Source organism: Heteronotia binoei, chromosome 2 (genome assembly GCF_032191835.1).
Source record: "Heteronotia binoei isolate CCM8104 ecotype False Entrance Well chromosome 2, APGP_CSIRO_Hbin_v1, whole genome shotgun sequence".
Classification (NCBI taxonomy): Eukaryota; Metazoa; Chordata; class Lepidosauria; order Squamata; family Gekkonidae; genus Heteronotia; species Heteronotia binoei.
The window spans coordinates 78074760-78099451 of record NC_083224.1 but is presented as its reverse complement, the minus strand read 5'-3'; the positions used below and the strand labels follow the sequence as shown (position 1 = coordinate 78099451).

General features: G+C 42.2%; 1 protein-coding gene across 4 annotated transcripts in view; it reads left to right on the top strand.

Moving 5' to 3' along the window:
- Positions 1-10142: 10142 nt before the first annotated feature.
- MDM4 (MDM4 regulator of p53) overlaps positions 10143-24692 on the top strand; it is a 35918-nt gene continuing 21368 nt past the window's right edge. For all 4 annotated transcript variants that reach the window (XM_060231366.1, XM_060231364.1, XM_060231365.1 and 1 more), the window contains exons 1-4: positions 10143-10248; positions 11694-11768; positions 15401-15534; positions 17369-17418. In XM_060231366.1, the coding sequence (XP_060087349.1) occupies positions 10174-10248; positions 11694-11768; positions 15401-15534; positions 17369-17418 (334 nt within the window). In that variant the 5' untranslated portion in view covers positions 10143-10173. The remainder of the gene's footprint in view (positions 10249-11693; positions 11769-15400; positions 15535-17368; positions 17419-24692) is intronic.

The window sequence follows — 24692 nt, the reverse complement described above, 5'->3', positions numbered from 1 at the left end:
CCTTTCGCTGCCCTTGTCTGTTTATGGATTTTCTGCTTCTCACGAGGCATTTGGGAACGTGTTTGGAGGGGAAAAGAGCCCCGTGCCGCAGTGTTAAAGCTGCAGTACTGCAGTCCTAAGCTCTGCTCACGAACAGAGCTCGATCCCCGGTGGAAGATGGGTTTTCAGGTAGTCGGCTAGAGGTTGACTCAGTCTTCCGAGGTCGGTAAAATGAGTACCCAACTTGCTGGGGGGGGGGGGAGTGTAGATGACTGTGCAATGCAATGACAAACCACCCCGTAAAAAGTCTGCCCTGAAAACGTTGTGAAAGCGACGTCACCCCAGAGTCGGAAATGACTGGTGCTTGCACAGGGGACCTTTCCTTTCTTTTCCTAGGAGGGAGAAAAAACATAACTGTGAACACAGAAACCAGTGTGCTCCGTTCATGACGGGGGAGGGGCTTTCTTGGAACTGCGTTTCCTCTCCAGTTCCTGGCGCGCATTTTGAGGATTATGCATTCACAGAAATGCTGAACGAAAAGTCCCCCAAGGGAAGCTTAAGTACTCCCTTCAAAGACTCTGTCTGGCGAAGCTTCCCGTTACTACAGAAACACTTCCTGCCCTCAGTTTCGTTTCCCTTGGATTCTGTCTGTCGCTTTTGTTATGGCCGGAGTGGACACCGGACGTCGCAACCTGCGGGGTGGGGTCTACTCGGTACCGGAAGTATTACTTTCAAAGTTCCTTATATTTATGGTCTGGGCGGAAGTAGTTGAGTAGCCATGTTACTTGAGAGGCAAGTAGAGACTTGCTATTCTCCCGCCCTTCTTGAAATGGAGGCAAGGAAGATTTGGCGAAGGTGCTAAGAGGTTTCCAATCGTTGGGATCCAGGAGAAGTTGCTGGATCATCATGGAGTAACCTCAGGGTGAGCGTATACACGCTCAGGGTATGGTTGCCGATGTCTGGAGTGGCTGCGTGGGTAACAGCTGTGTAATATGGGGAGCAATTAGATAAAGGCAGGAGGAATGAGGAGTGGGTTACGAAGAATCTTAATCTGGAGGGAGCTATTCTATAGTAAGGAAAATGGCAAAAATAAATTCCAAACAGGAACATGATGTTCTTTTGATTAGGCCCCAAATATGATAAAATAGCGAGCGTAAGATTTAGCTTTACCTAAAAGTCTTAATAAGGTGTAAATGCAAAAAGGAAACGTCGGGCAGGAGAAAAGCATTGGCCCGGGTTTAGTGGTAACGTCCAAAATCTGAAGCAGTTTAAAATGGAGGTCAGGAGAGGTGGACTTTTAGGTTTCAAGATGTCCTGGGGCATCTCTGCTGGAGAAACTAAATAATAAAAAATGGAGTGGCTTCTCTAAAATGATAGAAGCTAGGTAGTTTGGATGTTGTGGAGAAGAAAGGGAGAGGGAAAGGAGTCTATTACTGAGAGTCATGAGTGACATCTGCAAAGGAATAAAGAGTAGTGTGCACCCAGAGGAATACTAGAAAGTTTCACTGCGGTATGTAGTACAGATGCTAACCTGGTTGTTATGAGTATCTGTTTGATGGTTTACCTATTGTTTTGTTGAGGGTATTTCTTGGCTATAAGCAGCTTGAAATTAATTTTCTAGCAAGTGGGAGGCAATACCTATTTGGGTTTGGAGAGGGCTGTGCTGATTAGATATATAAATTGCATGGGCTTATGTTGATGGCTGAAATGGGTTTCTGCAATTAGATTACTGTTTTTCTCTGTCAGGATAAGAATAGCCCTTAAAAGTAGCCTTAAAAGAAATTAATGTCTTTGAGATCACAGCAGGTTTAGAAGTTTCAATTTATGTAACTTGAATTGACATTCTTGAATGATTTTCATGTATATAAAACTAAAAACTTTCATGGTCTTCAAATTAAAGACACTGAGCTTTTCTCACCATCTCACTTCTTTCAAGTAGTTTCTTCCCTGTGATTTTTGACATGGGTATACAGATAGATTTTTGTATGCTTAAGGTCACTAGAGGCTGTAGATTTAGCCTGAAGTGATTTTGTTTGAGGCTGTATTGGGTTTGACACTCAGTGTTACTCTTCTTAAAGCAAGAGTTGCCTTTGACAATATGGGGGGAATGGTTACAGAATGTGTTGCGATTTAGAGGGAAAGTTAAAGCGATGCAAGTGCGCAAGTCCTTACGTCATTGTCTAGGCTTCAAGTTTTATATAATATGCTGAAATGAAAACTGCTGAATTGTAACCTATGTTTGCCGATTTGGTTCTCCAGCTAGCAGTTTAAGTATGCCTTTAAACAAGGAAATATTCAAAAAGACTGAGAATACAGAATTAACAATCTAATATGTGACTTTTTAGACATATTATCAGATGCATCAAGCTGCGTATTATGCGGTATGCTTCCTTGGAACATTCTGCATCTAAATTGAGTAGTGCATGGTATACTCCCTTGATGCTTTCTGCATCTTAAATTAATGTTTGGTGCCAAGCAGTTGAATGCTGTTAACTTTGTGCTTACTTGAAACTTGTGTTGGCATGAGCTGTATTGCAAGTTTTGGGCTTAATGTGGATCATGTAAACTTGTTGACAGGCTACATAAAGATTCTAGCAGCAAGTGTGTTGAATAGTGCTAGGAAATGTGAGATGATTGGTTGGTTGCAGTGAGAATTGGATGATATTTGAAAGTTTGCATCATAACAGTCCTATTTTGGAGAACCCTGTGGAAATGTACGATGCAGCTCATTTCCTACACATGTAGCAGTTCCATGCTGGGAGACCATGAAAGGACTACTTTTTGCATGTAGGCATTCTGCACATAAAACCATTGTACTGTATTCAGTCAGTTGTTCCATTGTGACTAAACTGTAGTGGTTGTGACCAGATAGGGTTCAGGCAGCATCTATGTTTTTTAACTGATTCAGGTGCAATGTTAAAAGCAAATAATAATAATAAATTTATTCTTATATCCCACCCTCCCCCGCCAAAGGCGGGCTCAGGGCGGCTCACAGGCATGGAATTCCATGATTCAATAAAACAATACAGTACAAACAACAATTTTAAATAATCAATTACATAATAAATTAGTTAAAATAGATAAAATAGGTGCTAAATTACTATGAGTCATAATATCCACAAGATGGCTGGGTGGCTACACATCAGTTTAGCCAGGTTCTGTTTCAAAGGCAAGCTGGAAAAGAAATGTTTTGCAAGCCCTGCGGAATTGATTCAGGTCCTGCAGGACTCGTACCATCTCTGGAAGATGATTCCACCATCGAGGGGCCATTGCTGAAAAGGCTTGTTCCCTGGTTGTCTTCAATCTAGCCTCTCTTGGCCCAGGGATTGTTAAAAGATTTTGAGAGCTGGATCTCAGTGCTCTCTGGGGAACATATGGGGAGAGGCGGTCCCTTAGGTAGGCAGATCCTCGGCCATATAGGGCTTTAAAGGTGATGACCAGCACTTTATAGCGAACACGGTACACAACTGGCAGCCAATGCAGATCCCGCAGCCCAGGCCGCACATGTTCCCACCGTGGTAGTCCCAATAGCAGCCTGGCCGCCGCGTTCTGGACTACCTGAAGTTTCCGTGTTCGGTATAAGGGCAGCCCCATGTAGAGGGCATTGCAGTAGTCTAGTCTTGAGGTGACCGTTGCGTGGATCACAGTTGCTAGGTCGCTGCGCTCCAAGAAGGGAGCCAACTGCCTCGCCCTCTTGAGATGAAAGAAGGCGGATCTAGCAGTGGCAGCTATCTGGGCCTCCATTGATAAGGAGGATTCCAGTAGCACTCCCAGGCTCTTGACTTTGCGCACTGGTATCAGTGACGCACCGTCAAAAGCCGGTAGGGTAATCTCCCCTCCCGGTCCGCCGCGGCCCACGCAAAGGACCTCAGTCTTCGCTGGATTCAACTTCAGCCCGCTCAGCCTAAGCCAGTCAGCCACGGCTTGCAACGCCCGGTCCAGGTTTATAGGGACATCACCAGCCCGGCCGTCCATCAGTAGATAGAGCTGGGTGTCATCTGCATACTGATGACAACCCAGCCCATACCTCCGTGCAATCTGGGCAAGGGGGCGCATGAAGATGTTAAACAACATAGGGGAGAGGACTGCTCCCTGAGGTACCCCACAGTGAAGTGGGTGTCTCTGAGACAGCTCCCCCCCAATTGCCACCCTTTGTCCCCAACCTTCAAGAAAGGAGGAGAGCCACTGTAAGGCTAGCCCCCGAATTCCTGCGTCGGTGAGGTGGCGGGTCAGCAGCCGATGGTCGACCATATCGAACGCAGCCGATAGGTCTAGCAGCAGCAATACTGCCGAGCCGCCTCGATACAGTTGTCGTCGGAGGTCATCCATGAGGGCGACCAAGACTGTCTCCGTCCCATGGCCCGGGCGAAAGCCGGACTGGCATGGGTCTAAGGTGGAAGCGTCCTCCAAAAAGTCCTGTAACTGCAACGCCACAGCCCTCTCAATAATTTTGCCCAAAAAGGGCAAATTTGAGACCGGTCAATAGTGTGCCAATTCGGCCGGGTCTGATGAAGCTTTTTTCAGGAGAGGGCGGACCAATGCCTCTTTCAGGGGTGTTGGAAAAGCACCCTCTGAAAGGGATCGATTTATAATATCCCGTATAGGATATCGTAATTCCTCCTGGCAGGCCTTAATTAGCCAGGAGGGGCATGGGTCCAGATCACAAGTTGTGGATCGTGCAGTGCCAAGAATTCTGTCGACCTCCTCCAAGCTGAGTGGGTCGAAGCAGTCCAGGGTTAAATCAGAAGACACGCATTGGGCCTCGAGTTCACTTACTGCATCTAAATTGGCAGGGCAGTCGTGGCGGAGCGATTGGACCTTATCAGCAAAAAATTTCGCAAAAGCCTCGCAGCCAATCTCCAATTCCTTAGCTTTTGAGTCGCCCTGTGGCAACGTAGTAAGGTTCCGAATTATTCTAAATAATTGGGCCGGGCGCGAATTTGCAGATGCAATCTTAGCCGCAAAGTATGTTTTCTTTGCGGTCTTGATTGCCATCTCATAGGACTTCATAAACTTCCTATAAGATGTTCTAGTCGCTTCGTCACGAGTACGCCACCATTGCCTCTCTAGCCGTCTAAGGCCTTGTTTCAGCTGGCGTAATTCCGGGGTATACCACGGAGCCAGCTTAGTCCGAGGTCGCAGAGGGCGCCAAGGTGCGATCTCGATGGCCCTAGAGAGCCGGCTATTCCAGGTCTCAATCAGGCCATCGAGGGAATCGCCAGAGGGCCAGGGGTCCCAAAGAGCCATCTGGAACCGTTCCGAGTCCATTTGGCTCTGCGGGCGAGCCATAATCGGCTCCTCGCCTAAACAGGTTTGGGGAGGCATATCTACATGGGCCTTGAGGGCGAAGTGATCCGACCATGGCACCGCCTCTGCGGTTATATTGCTCACTGTAACCCCAGCCGCAAAGATCAGGTCTAACATGTGTCTGGCCTGGTGAGTGGGGGTTACAACAAATTGAGAGAGTCCCAGTGTCGCCATAGAAGACACTAGGTCCGTCGCCTGACTGGAGGACGGGTCATCAGATATTAGATGTTTTTACTGGCTTTGACATCAGTCTATATTGAAGAGAGTAATACTTACATATGAATCTTTTTCATAAATATAATGTACTTGGCATAAGCTATGAATGTAATAAAATGTTTAACTCAATGTGCAATGCTGTAAGTGCCTATATAGAGTGATTAAGTGTAGGGTAGGAGGTAATGAATCTGTTACCTCTCTCTTGGAAATACACTGTGTGCCACTTATTTAAATAATTAGCTATTAAAAAAACTCATACTGTGTGGGATTTTGTAAAATTCAAGACAAATATAACTAGCAACCTGGTTCCATGTATACTTCAAAGTAAGTCCCACTGAAGATTATGGGACTTCTGAATAACATTCTTTCATGATGATTCTGGAAATATGCATAGGATTGCAGTCCAGGACTACCAAAAGCATGTCGATCTTGTTTCCTGAAGCAAAGGAAATGCTTAAGGATTGGAGTTTTAATAGACTTAGAAGGATGTAACTCTGCTTAGGATGGCACTGTTAGGTTTAGTACCTCATTCTGAATTGATTGATGCTCTTATAGGAAGAATAAATTACTGGATGCAGTGTAATTTGGAAGGCTATATACTTTGCTTCAATTCAGCCCTTGTTCTCTTGTTTACATGTTAATGGAAAAAGCAGGTTAGCAGCAACCCCCCTAAGCCCCATAATGATTAGATTTAAATTCTATGGATGTTTATCTTCTGTTTCTAGTCCCACCCATAGTTTAAGCTTAGAGAGACAAATAATACACAAGAGTTCTAATTATAATACAGTAGGGTTTGTAATAAGGGTTTTTAGATGCTGCTGTTATGTAGATTGTGACTGCATTCTCGAGCACCCTTTAATTTAAACCATTGAAAGTTATATTGATCAATTCTCCCACTCCACATCAGGGCATTTCACTTGGGTATTTCAGATGTTTCTTATTTCTGTGGCTTAATTAGAGCCAAAGAGCTGTGGGATCACAGTCTTGTATTTGGAATGTAAGCATTATCTATGGAATTTTTAAAAAGCATGATACTTTGCAGTGAATAAATGGGGTTTCTGAGTGGGCACTCACTGACTTAAAGGCTTACTGCCAAGAGGAGGGAACACAGTAAAGTGACTGCTTCTTATACCAATAGAAAGTCTGTCTCAAAGTCCTTCAATTGGAAGCTGTTTGTGAGTGTAATTCAGACTCTTCAAGAGTAGACTCTTGCTGCATGCAGCTTTTGTCCTGAGTTCTGCGCTGTTTCCTTTTTTAATATAAAGAACATAGGCAACTACCTATACAGAGCAATGATACGATGTCAAAATTTTCCACAGTGAACTGTTTTTCTATGGAAAATTTTCTGCCTTGCATATATAAATTTCATACATGAAAGCCTGTACCTTGAATAAAGCTTTGTTGGTTTGTTTATCTATAGGATGGTGGGCTGTTTTGCTACAAATCAGTCATTGTTGAATGTGAAGCATTTACAAATCCAAGAGTTCAGTTTACTTTCTTATGGAAGTATTGAGAAAGGACAGCCTCTCCTGTGTACAATGCAGTGGGTTCCTGGCTCTGGACCAGACTTGTCCAGACTTGTTTTTGTATTTGCCTTCTTTTTCTGTCCTTCAGTAACCAGTTGAAGCAAAACAGAAACTCAAGCTATGATTGCTTTTTTGTTTCACTTTCATTAAACAGAAAGAGTGGTGCCTCATTTTTGTCTCTTGAGCTGGGGGAGGTAGAAATGTTTGCATAAGAGTTATAAATTTTTGAGTGTTTCTGGTTATTTTGAACTAGTTACTGTGAAGATAGATTCAGGTGTGCAGTTGTGTTGGTCTGAAGTAGCAGAACAAAATTTCAGTCCAGTGGCACCTTTAAGACCAATTAAATTTTATTCTGGTTTTGTGTGCACACAAGAAGTGTATGTGCACACAAAAGCTTATACCCAAAATAAAACTTTGTTGGTTTTAAAGCTGCCACTTGTTAGTTACTTTGGAGGATTTCAGAACCAGGCTTGTTCAACATGAAATGGAACTCATAAGCAGTGCAGAGAGTGACAGTGATGCTGAAGGCACTGCAGTTACTTCACCAGAGAAAAGTTAACTGTCTATAAGGAGGTAACAAAGAAACAACCCTTTTGGTGTCCTAAAAACAGTGCGATGAGTTGTGGTTTTCAGAGTTTTCATCCCCCTTCATGAAGGTGAACAAGCAACATAAGGAAGTACATGCTGTTGTCTCTACATTTTAATAAGTATTCCAGCAAAATTTTGTCCATAGAAAAATGTCCCCTGCATGTACCTGGCTCTGTTCTATTGATCCATTCATTCTGGCAACATACTGTGTCTCTGCAGACATATAGCTGCTTATCTCTTTTTAAACATGCTTCAAAAAATAAGGAATAGACTGTAGAATCCAGACCAGCATGTTCTTCTCTTTCCAGTGCAAATGCCCCCTCCTTTTCTTTGCTTGCCTTAATTGTACTTCAGCATTGTCTGTGTAGCAGGAAAATAACGAAGCCTCACACATTGGTTTGGAACGAGGTATTTTACTTTAACATCAAAATGAACTTGCCGGCCCAAAAGTGACTAAGTTAAAATCATCTGCCTTCTGACCATTTTTATTCATCCCCCAAACAAGCCCCCTCTTATCTAATTCAAATGCTCCACCTCCTGCTTTCCTTCCAGTAATTTCTTGTAGTTTTCCACTGCTCTGTCCCTCTGCTTATCAGCAAGAAGCTCCTTCTCTGCGGGGCCCCTGTTATCTTGGATTCACACCCTTAGCCTGTCTGGTTTTAACAGTTTAGCAGAAGCTCCTCTGAGGGGCCTCTTAACAGTCACTCTAAATGTTGCATCAGACATTCTCTTTTGAAAGCACAACCATATTTTCCATTGTTATTATTATTGAGGTATTCATTAATTATTCAGGGATCCCTCTTCATCTGCACTGAGCCTCTCCTGTTAGCCCAAGCTGTATGTACTTTCTTAAAGGGTAGAGAGCTAACAGGCTGATAATAAGGGTAATTGATACCCAACCCTACATTCTGGAAAACTGGTAGCAGACAAAATTTTATTTGGCTGTGAACTCATGAGCAAGAAGGGACAAGCTCCTGTCTTTAATAGGGGGTTAAAAATCCACCAATACAGGTAGATATTTCAACCAATGGGGGTCATGTTGGCCATTTCTGCCAAAGGAACCATGGTTACCTTTGAGCATTTCCAGAAAGGAAATAACTAAGCAGACTTGCTGTATGCATTGTCAGGATCTTTTCCATTTCCCCCTTGTTCAGAATTCTTAAAAAGCTTTGTTTATAATACATTTTTAATAATGAGAACCTCAGCATTCGTGTAATTATATACAATCTTAATATAAAAAACATGCTTACTAATATGTATATTTGAAGCTTGATGTTTTTGTGTTACTTTGTAATTAATATGTTCTGATTAATACATTTTTAATAATGAGAACCTCAGCATTCGTGTAATTATATACAATCTTAATATAAAAAACATGCTTTCTAATATGTATATTTGAAGCTTGATGTTTTTTGTGTTACTTTGTAATTAATATGTTCTGATTAAGTAAGTGTTCAGCGATAGATGGGAATCTGCCCTTTATTTTGCTGCCTATAAGAAGTCAAGGGGAAGAATTCCTGTGTGCACATAGAAATCTCAATCTGGATATTCCAAAACTAGCTGGATTTTTAGTCAAGAAGTAGATAGATACCCTCAGCAAACCTAGTTCATCTCCAACTATCACAGCTAAATTACTCAGAGTGATGGCCCTGAGTCTTTGGGTTTAAAAGTTTTTTTTGGGGGGGGGGATATGGACCTTCGTCAGAGTAGGCAGTATTGGACTAGGTGGACCAGTGGTCTGACTTCTGTGTGCAGCTGGTTTTGGAGTTGGAATGCTGTGCATGTGTTACTACGTGAGGTAGAACAAGATAAGAATTTTTGGAAGTGTATCTCTAGATCTTGTGTGTAGTTTGTGTGATCTTGTGTATCTCTAGATCTTGTGTGTAGTTTGGAAGTGTATCTCTAGATCTTGTGTGTAGGTTGGAGAAGCATGTATGTCTATAAATCAGTTTTCCATACAGAGTAAGTCCATTGGAATAAGAATGGCTCTTTTTGCACCAGCCTGGTTTCTTCTTTTTGTTTTATTAGCATTTTCTCCCCCACAATGGTAATCATTGCTATTCATTTTCAGAATTTGACCCAGTCCTTTCTGGGCTAAATTAATCATTGCTGGTAAGAATTTCCGGTGAGAGTTGAGTGACTCAGCCGAGTTCCAGTTAGTCAGCTTGAGAAAATCACTCTTAAATTCTTGTCTTAACATGTCACAGGGGACTTCCATGATCTGAACAGTAAGGATTACTTGGGGTTTGCACTTCAAAATGAAAAAGGAGAGTGTCATTGAGCAGTCTGAAAGATCCAAAACTAAAAATTATAGTCTTTGTCAAGATAATTTAGAAGGCCAGTGTTTTAAAGATTTCTGATATTTGTTATCAAATTAAAAAGATAATAACACAGTTTTGGTTCAGGGCTTTAAACTTTTTGCATGGGAGGTATCAGGATGCTGCATCTTGTGTTTGTACCAGATGCCTATGCATAGTTATAACATGTACTTTCTTTCACAGTAGTTGCTAAATCTCTCTCTCTTTTAGGTTTGTACTATAGCTAATTCACTGCCACAATGACAACTTCCACCTCAACACAATATGTGCCATCTGAGAATGCCTGCAGAACATCATTTGGGCAAATTAAACAGGTAATATATATTGATCTTCTAAAGTATAGGCTAGTATTGTAAAAAGAAGTTGAAGAACTCTTTGATTTTAAGGTATTTGACTTTTCTAATGGATACCCATTCATCAGCTTAAAAACAGCTGATAAGCCATGCTCTTTGGTATAAGAAGATATTTGAACATACAAAAAGATGGGTTTTCGTGCATCAGATTATAAATCCTATAATTTATTTAGGATTTTTCCCCGTCATAAGTGTCTTGAGGTTGACAGCTAGTGATAATTTGGATATAGTGTTTCAGACTTTCAGTTGAGCAATGTGAAAATATGTTTTGGCAGATTCCCTGGCTGTTTTGCTGCTCTTAGTTTAAAGAACAGAACTCACAATTATCGCATTTGTATTGTCAGATTGAAAGGTAGATAAACAGCCTTTGTGGGATAGATCCTGAAGATATCTGACTCTAAACATTATAATAGATTAATTGTAGAATCATAGAGTTGAAAGGGGCCATACAGGCCATCTAGTCCAACCCACTGCTCTATGCAGGATCAGCCTAGAGCAGGGGTGTCAAACTTGTGGTCCTGGAGGGCTCCTATCAGGCCCGCAAGCAACTTACTGTTATCTGCTTCCTTCTCTCTCCCTTGCTTCCTTGTGTATCACAGCTTGCTTTGCCAGGCTTGCTCAATCGCACAGGAGCTAGAGAGCAAAGCCTCTATTTTCTCCATTGGCTGACCAGTACATGAAGCAACTTACATACAAAAGCTCACAATACCCAGCCATTTCATGTTTTCCCCTGGGTCTTAGGCTCAAAGCATCGACCATGAGATTTCGATGCAATAATTCAGAGCAAGAGGAGTCAGTTATCAGACACAGTTAAATAAACAACATATTGCAAGAGTGCTAATCTTTTAAATGCTTTTTATTTAAATTAAAAAAAAAAACATTCCCGAGTCCCTCGGCCTTTCCTCGTAGGGCTTGGATCCTGGCTCTGTTCCATTCTGTCCACATCCTTCTTGAAGTGAGGCCTCTAAAACTGTACACAATATTCCAGGTGTGGCCTGACTAATGCAGTGTACAGCAGTTACAACAGTTTAGGCCAGATTTCCTAACTGGATGTGAGAGTAGAATATCCCAGTTTGGTGTAGTGGTGAAGAGTAGCAGGACTCTAATCTGGAGAACCAGGTTTGATTCCACACTCCTCCACTTAAAGCCAGCTGAGTGACCTTGGATCAATCACAGTTCTTTCAGCCCCACCTACTTCACATGGTAAATGTTGTGGGGAGAGGAAGGGAAGGCAATTGTAAGTTGCTCCGAGACTCCATTGGGTAGTGACGGGCAGGATATAAAACCAACTGCTCTTCTTCTTCATCTTCCTACACCCTGTAGTGCTACTTCTAAATAAACCACAAGATTTGGTATATGTTTTAAGTGGTTTACGACATGAAAATAACAAATATTTTATACATTAGGTACAGCCAAAACTGCCACTCTTGAAGATTTTGCAAACTGCAGGTGCTCAGGGTGAAACTTTCACACTAAAGGAGGTAAGTATCTTTACTTGATACTATTTGCAGTGTGAGGAATTTGAAGTGGGTTTTTTATTCCATAATTTTATCTCCATTTTGTCATCACTGGTCATTTGACACAACATTCTCTTCCAGTTTGGGATTCTTTCTTTGTAGTTTTTCTTTGCTTCTACCTTTTTGATCTCTAGCTGATAAATAGTATTTTGGTTTCTTAACTCTGCAAACTTAAAACACTCAACATTGCACTTTATGGTCAAACTGCTGCAGGGTCAGATTGAGAGAACAGAACATGAGTGAAGATGCTAAAGGCTATTTCTAATCACCCTTAAGCAGTCCTCTGTTAGCTGTTGAACCATACAGGGCTTTTTTTGAGCAGGAACACACAGAAATACAAGCTTCAGGGGCTGTGGCTAAATATGCAAATGATTTCCTGATGGGCTTTTTCTACAAAAAAAGCCCTGGAGCCATGAATCTTGAAATACTGTGGGTTTAGGGTTGTATCTCAACCCCTCCGGTGATTTGCATACAAAAAGGGGGAATTCTCAATGCCATGAGCACCTGTGTATTTATCAAAAGATTTTGAGAGCCTTCCATGCAGTCTGCTACAAGAGCACAAAATCCAAATTAAGGCTCTGTTACATACTGTGTAGGTTAGGGATATCAGACAGTTTTAAGCATAAAGAAAAAAATAGTGCATTGTTGTGTGCCTTAGGGATTGCTAGAGATATTTTTGTCTTTCTTGTTGCCAAATGATGCTTTAAAGTTTTTAAATTATACTTTTATTTTCTCTCATTTTATTTCATATGTCCTGTCAGCTAAACCCAGGGCACCATGTGAAATCATTTCCATTAAGATTAAAATGCAAAGTGTGTACAGGATTAGAAAAATGACAGTAGCTCTGATTTACTGGAGTAGCATGTCAGCTAGGAATTAAATGCAGTGGTTTTTCATTAGGAATGTGTCAGATAACTCCTGCAGAGCTGTGTGACTTATTTTAAACACTTATGCATTTAAATAACTTATTTAGCTTCTGATATTTTAGCAAAAAATAAATTGAATACTTTAAATGGAGGGGGTTTCAGTGTTAAAATGTTAATTTGCTATAGCTACCCACGTTTAGTATGGTAAGGATCTCTCCCCCTGCAGTGGGTAACAACTCTTTGCTTTATTACCTCTGGCTGAAAACTCCCTTTTTTGGGCTGCTGATAAAAAGAAGACAAGATTTTTTGTGTAATATATAGCTTGAAAGATGAACCACTTACATTTTATATTTGCTGTGATACAACTGTGCCATTTGGAATCATTGGATCTGGATTGTATCTAAGGCAGTGACAGTCTGTTTGAACAGTACCTGAAATTTAAACTTGCATATAAACAACTCCAGTGGAGACAGTGATAGTCTGTGTCCAGTGGCAATCTAAGTCTTGTCTATCATCTATTGCCACTGCTATGCTTCAAAAAACACGCTGTGGTAACATTTCTGAAGGCATTGGGCACTGAACAGCCTCTTGGATGAGGTACCATCTGGGAACTATGTGTAAGCTATTTTTAAATTGTATATTTAAAAAAGTTGTGTCTCTTGTTACAATCTGTTTTACTTGTGATTAGTAGATATATGTAGTGTTAACCCATCCACCTACACATCTGAATGAGAACGGAGTATTTATTGCTCAGTGCCATTTGCATATATCCAAACAGTCCTATGAAAACTGCCTCAGATTTCCCAGAGAGTTAGATCAAAATAACTATTGACTACCTCATCTCAAACCACTGATTTTTAGTTATTTCATCTATGAAAACAGCAGTTGTATTCCAGTGTAGTATAATGCAAGGGCTGTAGTCCATTTAGTAGTATTCCATTTGGCATAGAACAAATATGTATCGATTGTTTGCCATTGCCTGCTTCCACTTCATGACCCTGGTATTCCTTGGTAGTGTCACATCCAAATACTAGCGAGGGCTGATCCTTCTTAGCTTCTGTAATATCACAAGATGGAGCTATTGTATAAGATTTTATTAGGTACAGGGAAATCCCCGAGAGAATTTATGAAGGAACATTGGGAAACAGATATTGGAGATAAAATTTTAGATGAAGATTGGGAGAGGATGTTTAGATTACCTCCCTTTGTTACAACATCTAGGTTAGTGCAGGAGCAGGGATTGAAGATGATACAGAAATGGTATTATACACCCATTAAGATGTATTATATTTCTAAATCAGGGAGTAAAAATTGTTGGAGGAAATGTGGAGAAATTGGAACTTTCAGTCACATGTGGTGGGATTGTCCCTTAGTGAAAAAATTCTGGATGCAGGTTGGCATAGAGATGACAAAGATTATGGGATGGAAAATAAGTATATCCAAAGCAATGGCAATTATTAATTTGGATGGTGTGGGATTAAGATCAAAAGAGGATAGTAAATGGATTAATTTGATGTTAGTAGCAGCAAGACAAGTGATAGCAAGGAATTGGAAAGAAGCTGAGGAATTGACAATTAATCACTGGAGGGATAGAATGAATAATATAATTATTTTGGAGTATTTAACGATGAAGATACGAAGAATGAACCGATTAAAGGTTAGGGAACAGGAGGAGGGGTGGTTTAGGAAGATGGTGAGATATTTGGAAAAGTTTAAACAATTTAAGACGATTGGTTGGTTAATAAGAAAATGAATGGATAAGATGTTTAAATAGAGTGACGGAGTTGTATTTGGACAAAATGTTAATAGTTATAAATTTATGGAATATTATAATGTATCTATGGCCTGGGATTCTCACAGAGGTGGATTGGTGGTGGAATACATAACAATAAAAATTTTTATTAAAAAAAAATATCACAAGATGGAGCTATCCTGGTCAGGGCTCTGATTACATAGTGGATGGTAATCATTCACTAGCTGACTGCACATGAGGAGAGGGAGCATGTTGAGTTCCTGCAGTTTCACATATGCAGCATCTGAACTAAGCCTTGATATAGGATTGGCTCACATGCCATAGCAGCAATAATAACTACTAGAAGTTTATTCAAATTGATGTTCAATCCATGGATTAATGGTTAGGTAGGAGAAACATCTGAGAATACTCTACTTGAAGTTCAGTACCTGAATTTTCACCTTTTCACAAGCAGCAAACTTCTCTATATCACTTTGGTAGTTGGACTTCTGCCTGCTGCTGTGTAAACTGTATTATTCAGATTATCACTTAATAAAATTATAATTTAGTTACTTTACAAGATCAGGGGGCCAGTTTGGTGTATTGGTTAAGAGCAGAGGACTCTAAACTGGAGAACTGGGTTTGATTCCCCACTCCTCCACATGTAGCTGGGTAACCTTGGGTCAGTCACAGTAATCAGCAGAGCTGTTCTCTCAAGAGCAGTTCTCAGAATTCTCTCAGCCCCACCTACCTCACAGGGTGTCTGTTGTGGAGAGAGGAAGGGAAGAAGATTGTAAGCTGCTTTGAGACTCTTGAGTGAAGGGCAGAGTATAAATCCAATCTCCTCTTCTTCTTAACTCACAAATCGTGATATATGGGTGGTAACCATATAGAAATAATGTTTTTAGAGAGTAGAAGGACCTCTATTCAGTTATTGAGAGAAGCCTTACTCGTTTAATATTTGCTGCAGGTATAACAGGTTATTTTTTTCTATTTAGATCTTACATTTCCTTGGAGAATATATCATGCTGAAGCAGTTATACGACAAACAGCAACAGCATATCGTGTATTGTGGAGGAGACCAGTTGGGGGATCTTCTAGGTCTTGAAAGTTTCTCAGTGAAAGATCCAAGGTAAGGTACTTCAGAAATATACATAGGAATGTATATGTTAAACTTTCAAACCAGGTGATGGGATGGTGGGGGCTTCAAGAGCCACATAATATGTGTGGAAGAGCCACATGTGGCTCTCAAGCTACACTTCAGCCACCCCTGGTCTATTATAATCAAATCAGTGATCTCTTGTGGTGTGTTAAAGTCTAACATAGTTGTAGTGACATAAGGATTTGTGAGCTAGTGTTTGCCTCAGTGTGAGCATGCACATTCATGCCTATATATGTGTATATGTTTGAAGAAATAGAAGGGGGGTTATTACAAAGGGGAGCCAGAAGGTCTGCATACGTGGGGGTAGATATATTAGAATGCTAAAGAAGACATGTTGGAGCAAATAAAGAAATCCAGACTTGGTGGAGACTGCTCTCTAATGCTGATAAATTGACAAAGTAAAATTAATGATTTCCATATAGAGTCAATTGCTTACTGTGTATAGTTACTTCTAGTGCTGAGTCCAAACCAGCTTTATCACAGCTTTATGCTGCTGCATCTCTTTGAAACTTTTTTGGGGAAGTCCGTGGGCTAAAAGAGGCTAGAATAAATTCCACCAGAGCCTTCTCTATGGCAGCTCCAATAATCTGGAACAATCTCCCAGAAGCCATCAGGGCCCTGCAGGACTTATTACAGTTCCATAGGGCCTGTACGACTGAATAAATAATGGTGATTATATGCTGCCATTGCTCAATTCTTTGGTCACTGCTGTGTTGCTTTCAGTGGCAAGGCTACTAACAGGCATAGTCAGATTCCTAGGTGTAGCATTGCAATTTCTGCTCATTTAAAGCTCCAGTACCAGCATGGTTTGTTATTAGAAGTGCTGGTAGTATTGTGCTAAGCAACCGTGTAAACGGGCATAGTGGTACTTGTGTATAATACAGCTGCAATTGGAGGGAGTGCGTGAATCTTGCCTTTATTTTTCTTAATCTCACTTAAGGCTGGGTCTGCTGATGCAGTAGAATGAGAGTACTGTGAACTGAGTAGGTCAGATTACATAGGAGCACCACTTTGAAATTTTTTCCTGTGCTAGAAAAACAGAACAAACCTTGCAAATAAAGCACTTTATAAGGAGAGAGAGTCTAGCCTTGTTTGCTGTGTTCCCTTATTGTTTGCACAGAACTTTTAAGACAGGAGAGCATTAAATGTGATCTCCTTCCTGCAGTTCAGAGAGGCATTCCATTGTGTCACCTCATTCCAGTGTGTTTATATTGACCAGCCGTAGGACAAGCAGTGTTACACAATATTTGTTCAAATACTTGATCTGGCAATTTTATTGACCCTCTGTTTTCCTTTTTTATGTTCATTGTCTTATCAAGATGTATCACAAGCTCTCCTACAATATGAAGACTAAATTTTTTGCATTTGTGTGGGGGAGTGTGCCTGTAGAGTGATAATTTTTGGTATGCTTAATTTTCTGTTGTCTTTCTAATAAGTGTGACATCTGCATAAATCACGGATGTGGTGATTTACTTGTGCTCCGGTTATGTTAGCAGCACTTGTTTGCTCTAGGGACTTAGAGCATGGATGGAGAATTTATCTGCTTGTTCTTCAGAAGCAAAACTTTAAATGAATTAAAAATTGCTGAATTGACTTGCAGGTATTGCTTTCCATTGCTTCTCTGGTTGCTGCACACAGGGCAGTGCGTCTACCATTAAGCCCCTCTGCTTGACTTTAACCATGTATTAATTTCAGCACTTTGGATAGCTTGGTCAAGTCTTGAACTCCATAGTGATCAAAACAGAGAAGATACTATTCTGTATTTTGTTGAATCCAGTTCTCACAAGTCACTTTTCCCCCACAGCCCCATTTTTGACATGCTGAAACGGAATGTGACTTCTGCTACTGTTACAGGTAGGTTTCTTTTTAGTATTAGTCATGTTTATTCAATGTTATGTAAAATTTGATATTGGTAAGTAACACTGAGAAGTCTTTGCTTTGAAATGAGCTGCTGATAACAACTACTGAGAAGGCTAGGAAAAATATAGCCTTCTCCCACTAGCTGTGTATTGTTAATGAAAATATGTGCTGTACTTGACACATGTGGGATTAGAAGTAGGACTAGAAACAAATTGTAGAGACCTTGTGGCACATCAGAGCAATGAGTACAGTAGAAGCAGTCCAGAGAATGTTGTCTCTAATGTATTTTAGAGGAGCTTTAGTGCATTTAACATTTGGAGGGGGAGGAAGAATCCTGCTTGTTGTGACTGAGATTAAGCATGTATGACTACTATTTCTTCAGTCCTTGCTCTTGTATAGAGAACTTGCAAAAATCCTTCGTGTCATTTGGTACCTTATTTTAGTGTTACTTTTGAAAATTGCCAGTTTTTGGCCCCTTCTTTGATACAATCCTTTTTACCTCCTCTCCATAAGGTACTTTGAACATGCAGAGCTGTCCTAACACCATTGGTCTGTTGAGCTTAAAATTGGCAACTCTTCTGACAGATGCTCACCAATGTCTCAGGCAGCTGTTCTTAGCAGTTGTGGCTCAGGCCACAACTCAGGTCACTCACATATCAGGATGCTGAGAGAAGAATCTGGGAACCTGTGTATATAAAACATGTCTCAGATTTGAGTCCAATAGCACCTTAGAAACCAACAAGATTTCTGGAGTATACTCTTCCTTTGTCGAATACCAGAAGAAGGAGAGATTGGATTTATACCCTGCCCTTTACTCAGAGTGAGTTACGGTCTCTTCCTCTTCCCACAACAGACACCCTGTGAGGTAGTTGGGTCTGAGAGAGCTCTCAGAGAACTGCTCTTGAGAGAACAGCTCTGAGAGACCCCAGGTCACCCAGCAGCAACATGTGGAGAGTGCGAAATCAAACCCAGTTCTCCAGATTAGAGTCCGCCATTCTTAACCACTACACCAAAAGACTTTTGACTCTCAAAAGCATATACCCGAAAAATCTTGTTGGTCTCTAATGTGCTAATGGACTCTAGCTGTTCTGCTACCGACCAGCACAACTACCCTCTGAAAGCACATGTTGTATCACTGAGTGATGGCCAGTTCCATTATTTGTACATGTATCACCAATTTGATCATGTACTGACTAGTAATCTCCAATGCCAAATATGGAAATATCTGGTGCAGACATACATAATAAGTGAAAATTATTGTGTGGTAAAAAGGTAAAGGTGCAAGCACCAGTCGTTTCTGACTCTGGGGTGACGTTGCTTTCACAACGTTTTCACGGCAGACTTTTTATGGGGTGGTTTGCCATTGCCTTTCCTAGTCATCTACACCTTTCCCCCAGCAAGCTTGGGTACTCATTTTACCTACCTTGGAAGGATGGAAGGCTGAATCAACCTTGAGCTGGCTACCTGAACCCAGCTTCTGCCGGGATTGAACTCAGGTTGTGAGCGGAGTTTAGGACTGCAGTACTTCAGCTTTACCACTCTGAGCCACGGGTGGTAGTTACCACCATTTGAATGGTTGTGAATGTCTAACTCATTAGTTTAACCTAACAACACTGTAAAAAAAAATCCCCAAAACAGATTGCATTTGAGGCATATTTCCATCCCAAACCAAATTCCAATATATCTTTGTTATGAAAGGTTCCACAAAATAAAAATGTTCGAGGGCAAAAGTAATTGTGTTTCACAGCACTAAAGCATCAGGAACTTGAAATCAAACTTTAACATGAGGCAGACTGTTGCTTTTGGTTGATCCAACCTTCTCTTCTAACATATTGATAACTCCCACAAGTATGGTTCCATTATAAAACTATATTTGTGTGTGTGTTTTTGAAATAATAATAATAATAATAATAATAATAATAATAAATTTTATTTATACCCCGCCCTCCCCTGCCGAAGCAGGCTCAGGGCGGCTAACAATACGGTGACCAATGGTACACCAACAATAAAACAGTTACATTAAAAACATTAAATTAAACATTAAATTAACCTTAAAAACCAGAATTAAAACAATTAACTAAAACATTTTTGACGCTATCCTTGACACTCTTCTAGTTGATGTTGATGGCGGATTTCAGTTATTCATAAGCTAATTTAAAAAGGGTGGTCTTGCAGGCCCTGCGGAACTGATCAAGGTTCCGCAGGGCCCGCACCTCCTCTGGGAGTTGGTTCCAGAGATGTGGGGCTGCGGCCGAAAAGGCCCGAGAGCGAGTATTCTGTAGTTTAATTTGTCTTGGCCCAGGGGTAGTCAGTCTGTTCTTTCCTACTGACCTCAGTGCTCTCTGGGGTTCATACGAGGAGAGACGGTCCTTCAGGTAGGCTGGTCCTCGGCCATATAGGGCTTTAAAGGTGATAACCAGCACTTTGTACTGGACCCGGTATACAATCGGTAACCAGTGCAGTTCGCGTAGCCCCGGCCGCACATGTTCCCATCTTGGGAGACCAAGTAACAGCCTGGCCGCCGCGTTCTGCACTAGCTGTAACTTCCGGGTCCGGCACAGAGGCAGCCCCATGTAGAGGGCGTTACAGTAGTCCAATCGTGAGGTGACCGTCGCATGGATCACCGTTGCTAGGTCCCGACGCTCCAGGAAAGGGGCCAACTGCTTTGCCCGCCTCAGATGGAAGAAAGCTGACTTGGCAGTGGCTGTTATCTGGGCCTCCATTGATAATGAAGGCTCCAGTAAAACACCCAGACTCTTCACCTGCTGCGCCGCCTTTAGCTGCACACCATCGAAGGTCGGGAGAGATATTTCCTCCCCTGGAGCGCCGCGACCCACACAGAGAACCTCTGTCTTTGCCGGATTCAACTTCAGCCCACTCAGTCTAAGCCACGTTGCGATAGCCTGTAACGCCCGATCCAGGTCTTCCGGGGGGGAGGCGGGCCGGCCGTCCATTAGCAGATAGAGCTGGGTGTCATCTGCATATTGGTGGCAACCCAGCCCAAACCTCCTGGCAATCTGGGCAAGGGGGCGCATATAGATGTTAAATAACATCGGGGAGAGGACTGCTCCCTGAGGCACCCCACAATCTAGTGTGCGCCTCTGGGATCGTTCACCCCCGATCGCCACCCTTTGTCCCCGACCCCTGAGGAAAGAGGAGAGCCATTGTAAAGCAGACCCCTTAACCCCAATGTCGGCGAGGCGGTGAATCAGTAGCCGATGGTCGACCGTATCAAATGCAGCCGACAGATCTAATAACATCAGCACTGCTACACCGCCTCGATCCAGTTGCCGTTGGAGGTCATCTGCCAAGGCGACCAAGACCGTCTCCGTCCCGTGGCCCGGTCGGAAGCCAGACTGGCACGGGTCTAGGACAGAAGCGTCATCTAGAAATCTCTGTAGCTGCAACGCCACTGCCCTCTCGATGATTTTACCTAAAAATGGTAAATTAGACACCGGTCGGTAGTTCGCCAATTCGGCCGGGTCTGCTGTTGATTTTTTCAAGAGGGGACGGACCAAGGCCTCTTTCAGAGGCGTTGGAAAACGCCCCTCTAAGAGGGATCTATTTATGATGTCCCGTAGAGGACATCTAAGCTCCCTCTGGCAAGATTTAATCAGCCAGGAGGGGCAAGGGTCCAGATCGCATGTTGTTGGGCGAGCAGCGGAGAGAATTCCATCAACTTCTTCCAGGCTGAGTGGGTCGAAGTGGTCCAGCAGTGAATCCGAAGACAGGCGCGGAGCCTCAGTCTGACTTACTGTATCTAATGTGATAGGCAGGTCTTGGCGGAGTGATGAGATTTTATCTGCAAAATATTTCGCAAATGCCTCACAGCCAATCTCCAATTCTCTAACATTTGGTTTGCCTTGTGGCAGTGTTATAAGATCTCCAATTACCCTAAACAATTGTGCTGGGCGCGAATTTGCAGATGCAATCTTGGCTGCAAAGTATTGTTTCTTTGCAGCCTTGACTGCCATCTCATATGACTTCATAAACGTTCTATAGGATGTTCTCGTCACTTCGTCCCGAGTATGCCTCCACCGCCTCTCTAGTCGTCTGAGCCCTTGCTTCAGCTGGCGTAGCTCCAAGGTATACCATGGAGCCAGCTTCCTACGAGGGCGCAGAGGGCGCCGGGGTGCGATTTCGTCGATGGCCCTGGATAGCTGATCTTGCCAGACTTCCACCAGGTCATTGAGGGAATCGCCAGTGGGCCAAGGGTCCCTCAGGGCCGTTTGGAACCGTTCCGGGTCCATCAGGCCCCGAGGGCGAGCCAAAATAGGCTCTCCGCCCATACAGGGTTGGGGTGGCACCTCCATACGGGCCTTAAGGGCTAGGTGATCCGACCATGGAACCGCTTCATCTGCGATATCGTTCACCAAAATCCCAGACGCAAAGATCAAATCTAGTGTGTGTCCGGCCTGATGCGTGGGTGTTGTAACAAATTGAGAGAGTCCTAGTGTCGCCATGGAAGACACTAGGTCCATCGCCTGAGTGGAGGCCGTGTCGTCGACATGGACATTGAAGTCGCCCAGGACCATAAGTCCCGGGCTCTCCAATGCCCAGCCCGCCACTGCCTCCAATAGTGATGGTAAGGCGCTGGCTGGTGCGTTAGGCGGACGGTACACCAGCCAGATCGCCAACCCCTCCCCAACATCCCACCACAGACCGACACACTCAATGCCATCGATCTTTGGGGCCGGGAGAGCCCTAAAGGAGTAAGCCTCCCGTATGAGTAATGCCACCCCTCCCCCCCGCCCGTTACTCCGTGACTGGTGAAAGACCGAGTAACCTGGGGGGGTCATCTGGGAGAGAGCTACTGTCTCTCCATCCCGCACCCAGGTCTCGGTCACGCAAGCCAGGTCCACGTCCTGCCTAAGCAGGAACTCCTTAAGGGTTGAGGTCTTGTTATTGATGGACCTGGCGTTGCATAACACCAGTGACGGAGACGAGCATTTCCTCTTAGGCCCACTACCTGCCACCGTTGGGATGGGCAATAGACTGGAAGGTGGCCGAGCACTGATTTGTCTCTGTCTCCTTCCCTTATATAATTGTCTATTCCCACCGTCATATCTTCCCCTCCCCAGGAGCACTGGAATCCCCTGGGCCAACATCTGCACTCACTTGGAGTGGGCTCGCAGTATACTCCTCACAGTTGTTCCTAATTATCCTCACCTGGCTTTCACTCTATCCTCCCCTATCTGTTCTTCCGATACTTGCTGCCAGTTAACCAATTATCATAAGTAATTAATTTAGTAATCCACTCAGTTTCCCTTCCAATTAACTAGTATAATATTAAATTGATCAATTTCAGCACCATTAATAAACAGACCATCCCTCCCCCTTACCAATTGATGTGCTGAAATTATGAATATAATTACATATAAATTAATATATATAAATATATTGTAAAAATCAATCACTAATTATTTGGCTAAAAAATCCAATAAATTAATTAATAAATATCTTTAGTAACTTCCAATTAGCAGCTAGCAATCATTTAACTCAAGTTCTAGTCCTTAGGAGTGGCAGTGTATATTGTCTCTGGGTTGTAGGATTTAAAATCGTATTCAGTCTTGGATGTTGATAAAGTGCAGAAGTCAGTGCAATTAATACGTGCAGTTGGTAAAGTGCGGTTGATAGGATGTTGGCAGAATACAGATACCAGTGCAGTCGGTAATTGAGCATATTCCTCTCTTCTTGTGGCCAGCAGGCTCTTGGGTTCTAAATAGAATAATAAACTCTATTTAGGAACTAAGGTATTAGAACATTAACAAACGTGCATTAATTTGAAAGGAAATCATTTAAAATTAATAATTTCTAATGTTTTTGTATCTTTGGGTATTTTTGTGGTGAGGTAAATATTCTCCAGATTATTAGTAAAGACTTTTGCACATAAAAATGTTTTTCTGGATCAGTATTTTCTTGCATGGGGTATTGTTTTTATCCAATATATTAGATGAGCTTGGAGTAAAAGAATACCCTGCTGCAAAGTACATTGATTTATGAGTTATTTTGTGCGCAGGGTGCATTTTTGCTTAGAGAAAGTAACCTGTGTTAATTGGCTGTAATCTGGGGACATTATTTACTACTACACCTGTGACAATGTCCTAAGAGGACAAAGTTGTACAGCTACTTCTGGACTGTACAACTGGGGTAGGAAATTCACCAGGAGCAGGGTTTGAATTCAACCAAAGAAGCAGCCGCTGAATGTTTGTTATTATGCTGGCCCATAGCCACAAGATATCCATGAGGATATTCTCAGGTTGCAAGTGAGTGGTTACATGAATTTGTCTTGAGTGTGGTTGTGTGTTCCCATGTTGCCAAAACAAACCAGACTTGGCAGCCCTAGATGTAGGCTCCCTACTACAGCTCCAGTGTTTTATGATTTCAGAACTCATCATGGCTCTTGTGATATCATATATTCACTACCTGGGTGATTACTTATTAATGCTCTGTATTCTATGTGGCCAATGCAATACTATTCATAAGTAGTTGTTGTAAGCATATAATGGGAACAAGATTTAACAGTATTTTGAGTTTTAAAAACAATGTCAGGATTGAGACTAGACTATGGGATTATAAAGTGGTTCTGGTATGTGAGTGTAAAATAACCTACCTAGCAAATTTAGCAAATCTACCTAGGTAATCTAGCAAATTTAGGGAACACAAGGGGATAGCTTGTTATAGATACTCTGAAGCTTTAATCTGTGAAAGACTGTCTCCCAGATTGTCAACCAAATAATCCCATGAGGCACAATGAAAGGGGTTTACATGCCCTGAGATGTTCATCTCTTCCACTTCCCCAGTGTCCATGTTAAGAGTCTGTAGCTCTCTATATCCCATCTGAGACAACTTCTGAAGTTGTTTTATTAGTGGGTATTCATGGTTGTGCTCAGTCTTGCTTGTGGGGCATCAGCTCAGAGGCTTTTGAATTTGACATCTAAGTAGCATAGGGGCAAGGAGAGGTGCAGAGAACATTTTTCAAATGCTGCTGACAAAAAATCTAAAGTGGATGTAATGGAGAAAGGAAGAAACAACACAATTGTGTATGGGTAGGTTAGGAAGGAAAGAAGAGTTTTATCGGATTTTGCATGATCTTTATATTTGGATTTGATGGTTTAAGGGGCAAAGAGATGTACTGCTGCTTTTCAGCTGGCCTACAAATCTACCCTTCAAGCCCAGTTGTGTCCCTTTGAGGTTAGTATTAGGGCAATGCTAATCTGATACATGCTTGGAGTCGAATTGGTGGTGTTAGCACAGAATAGAACTAG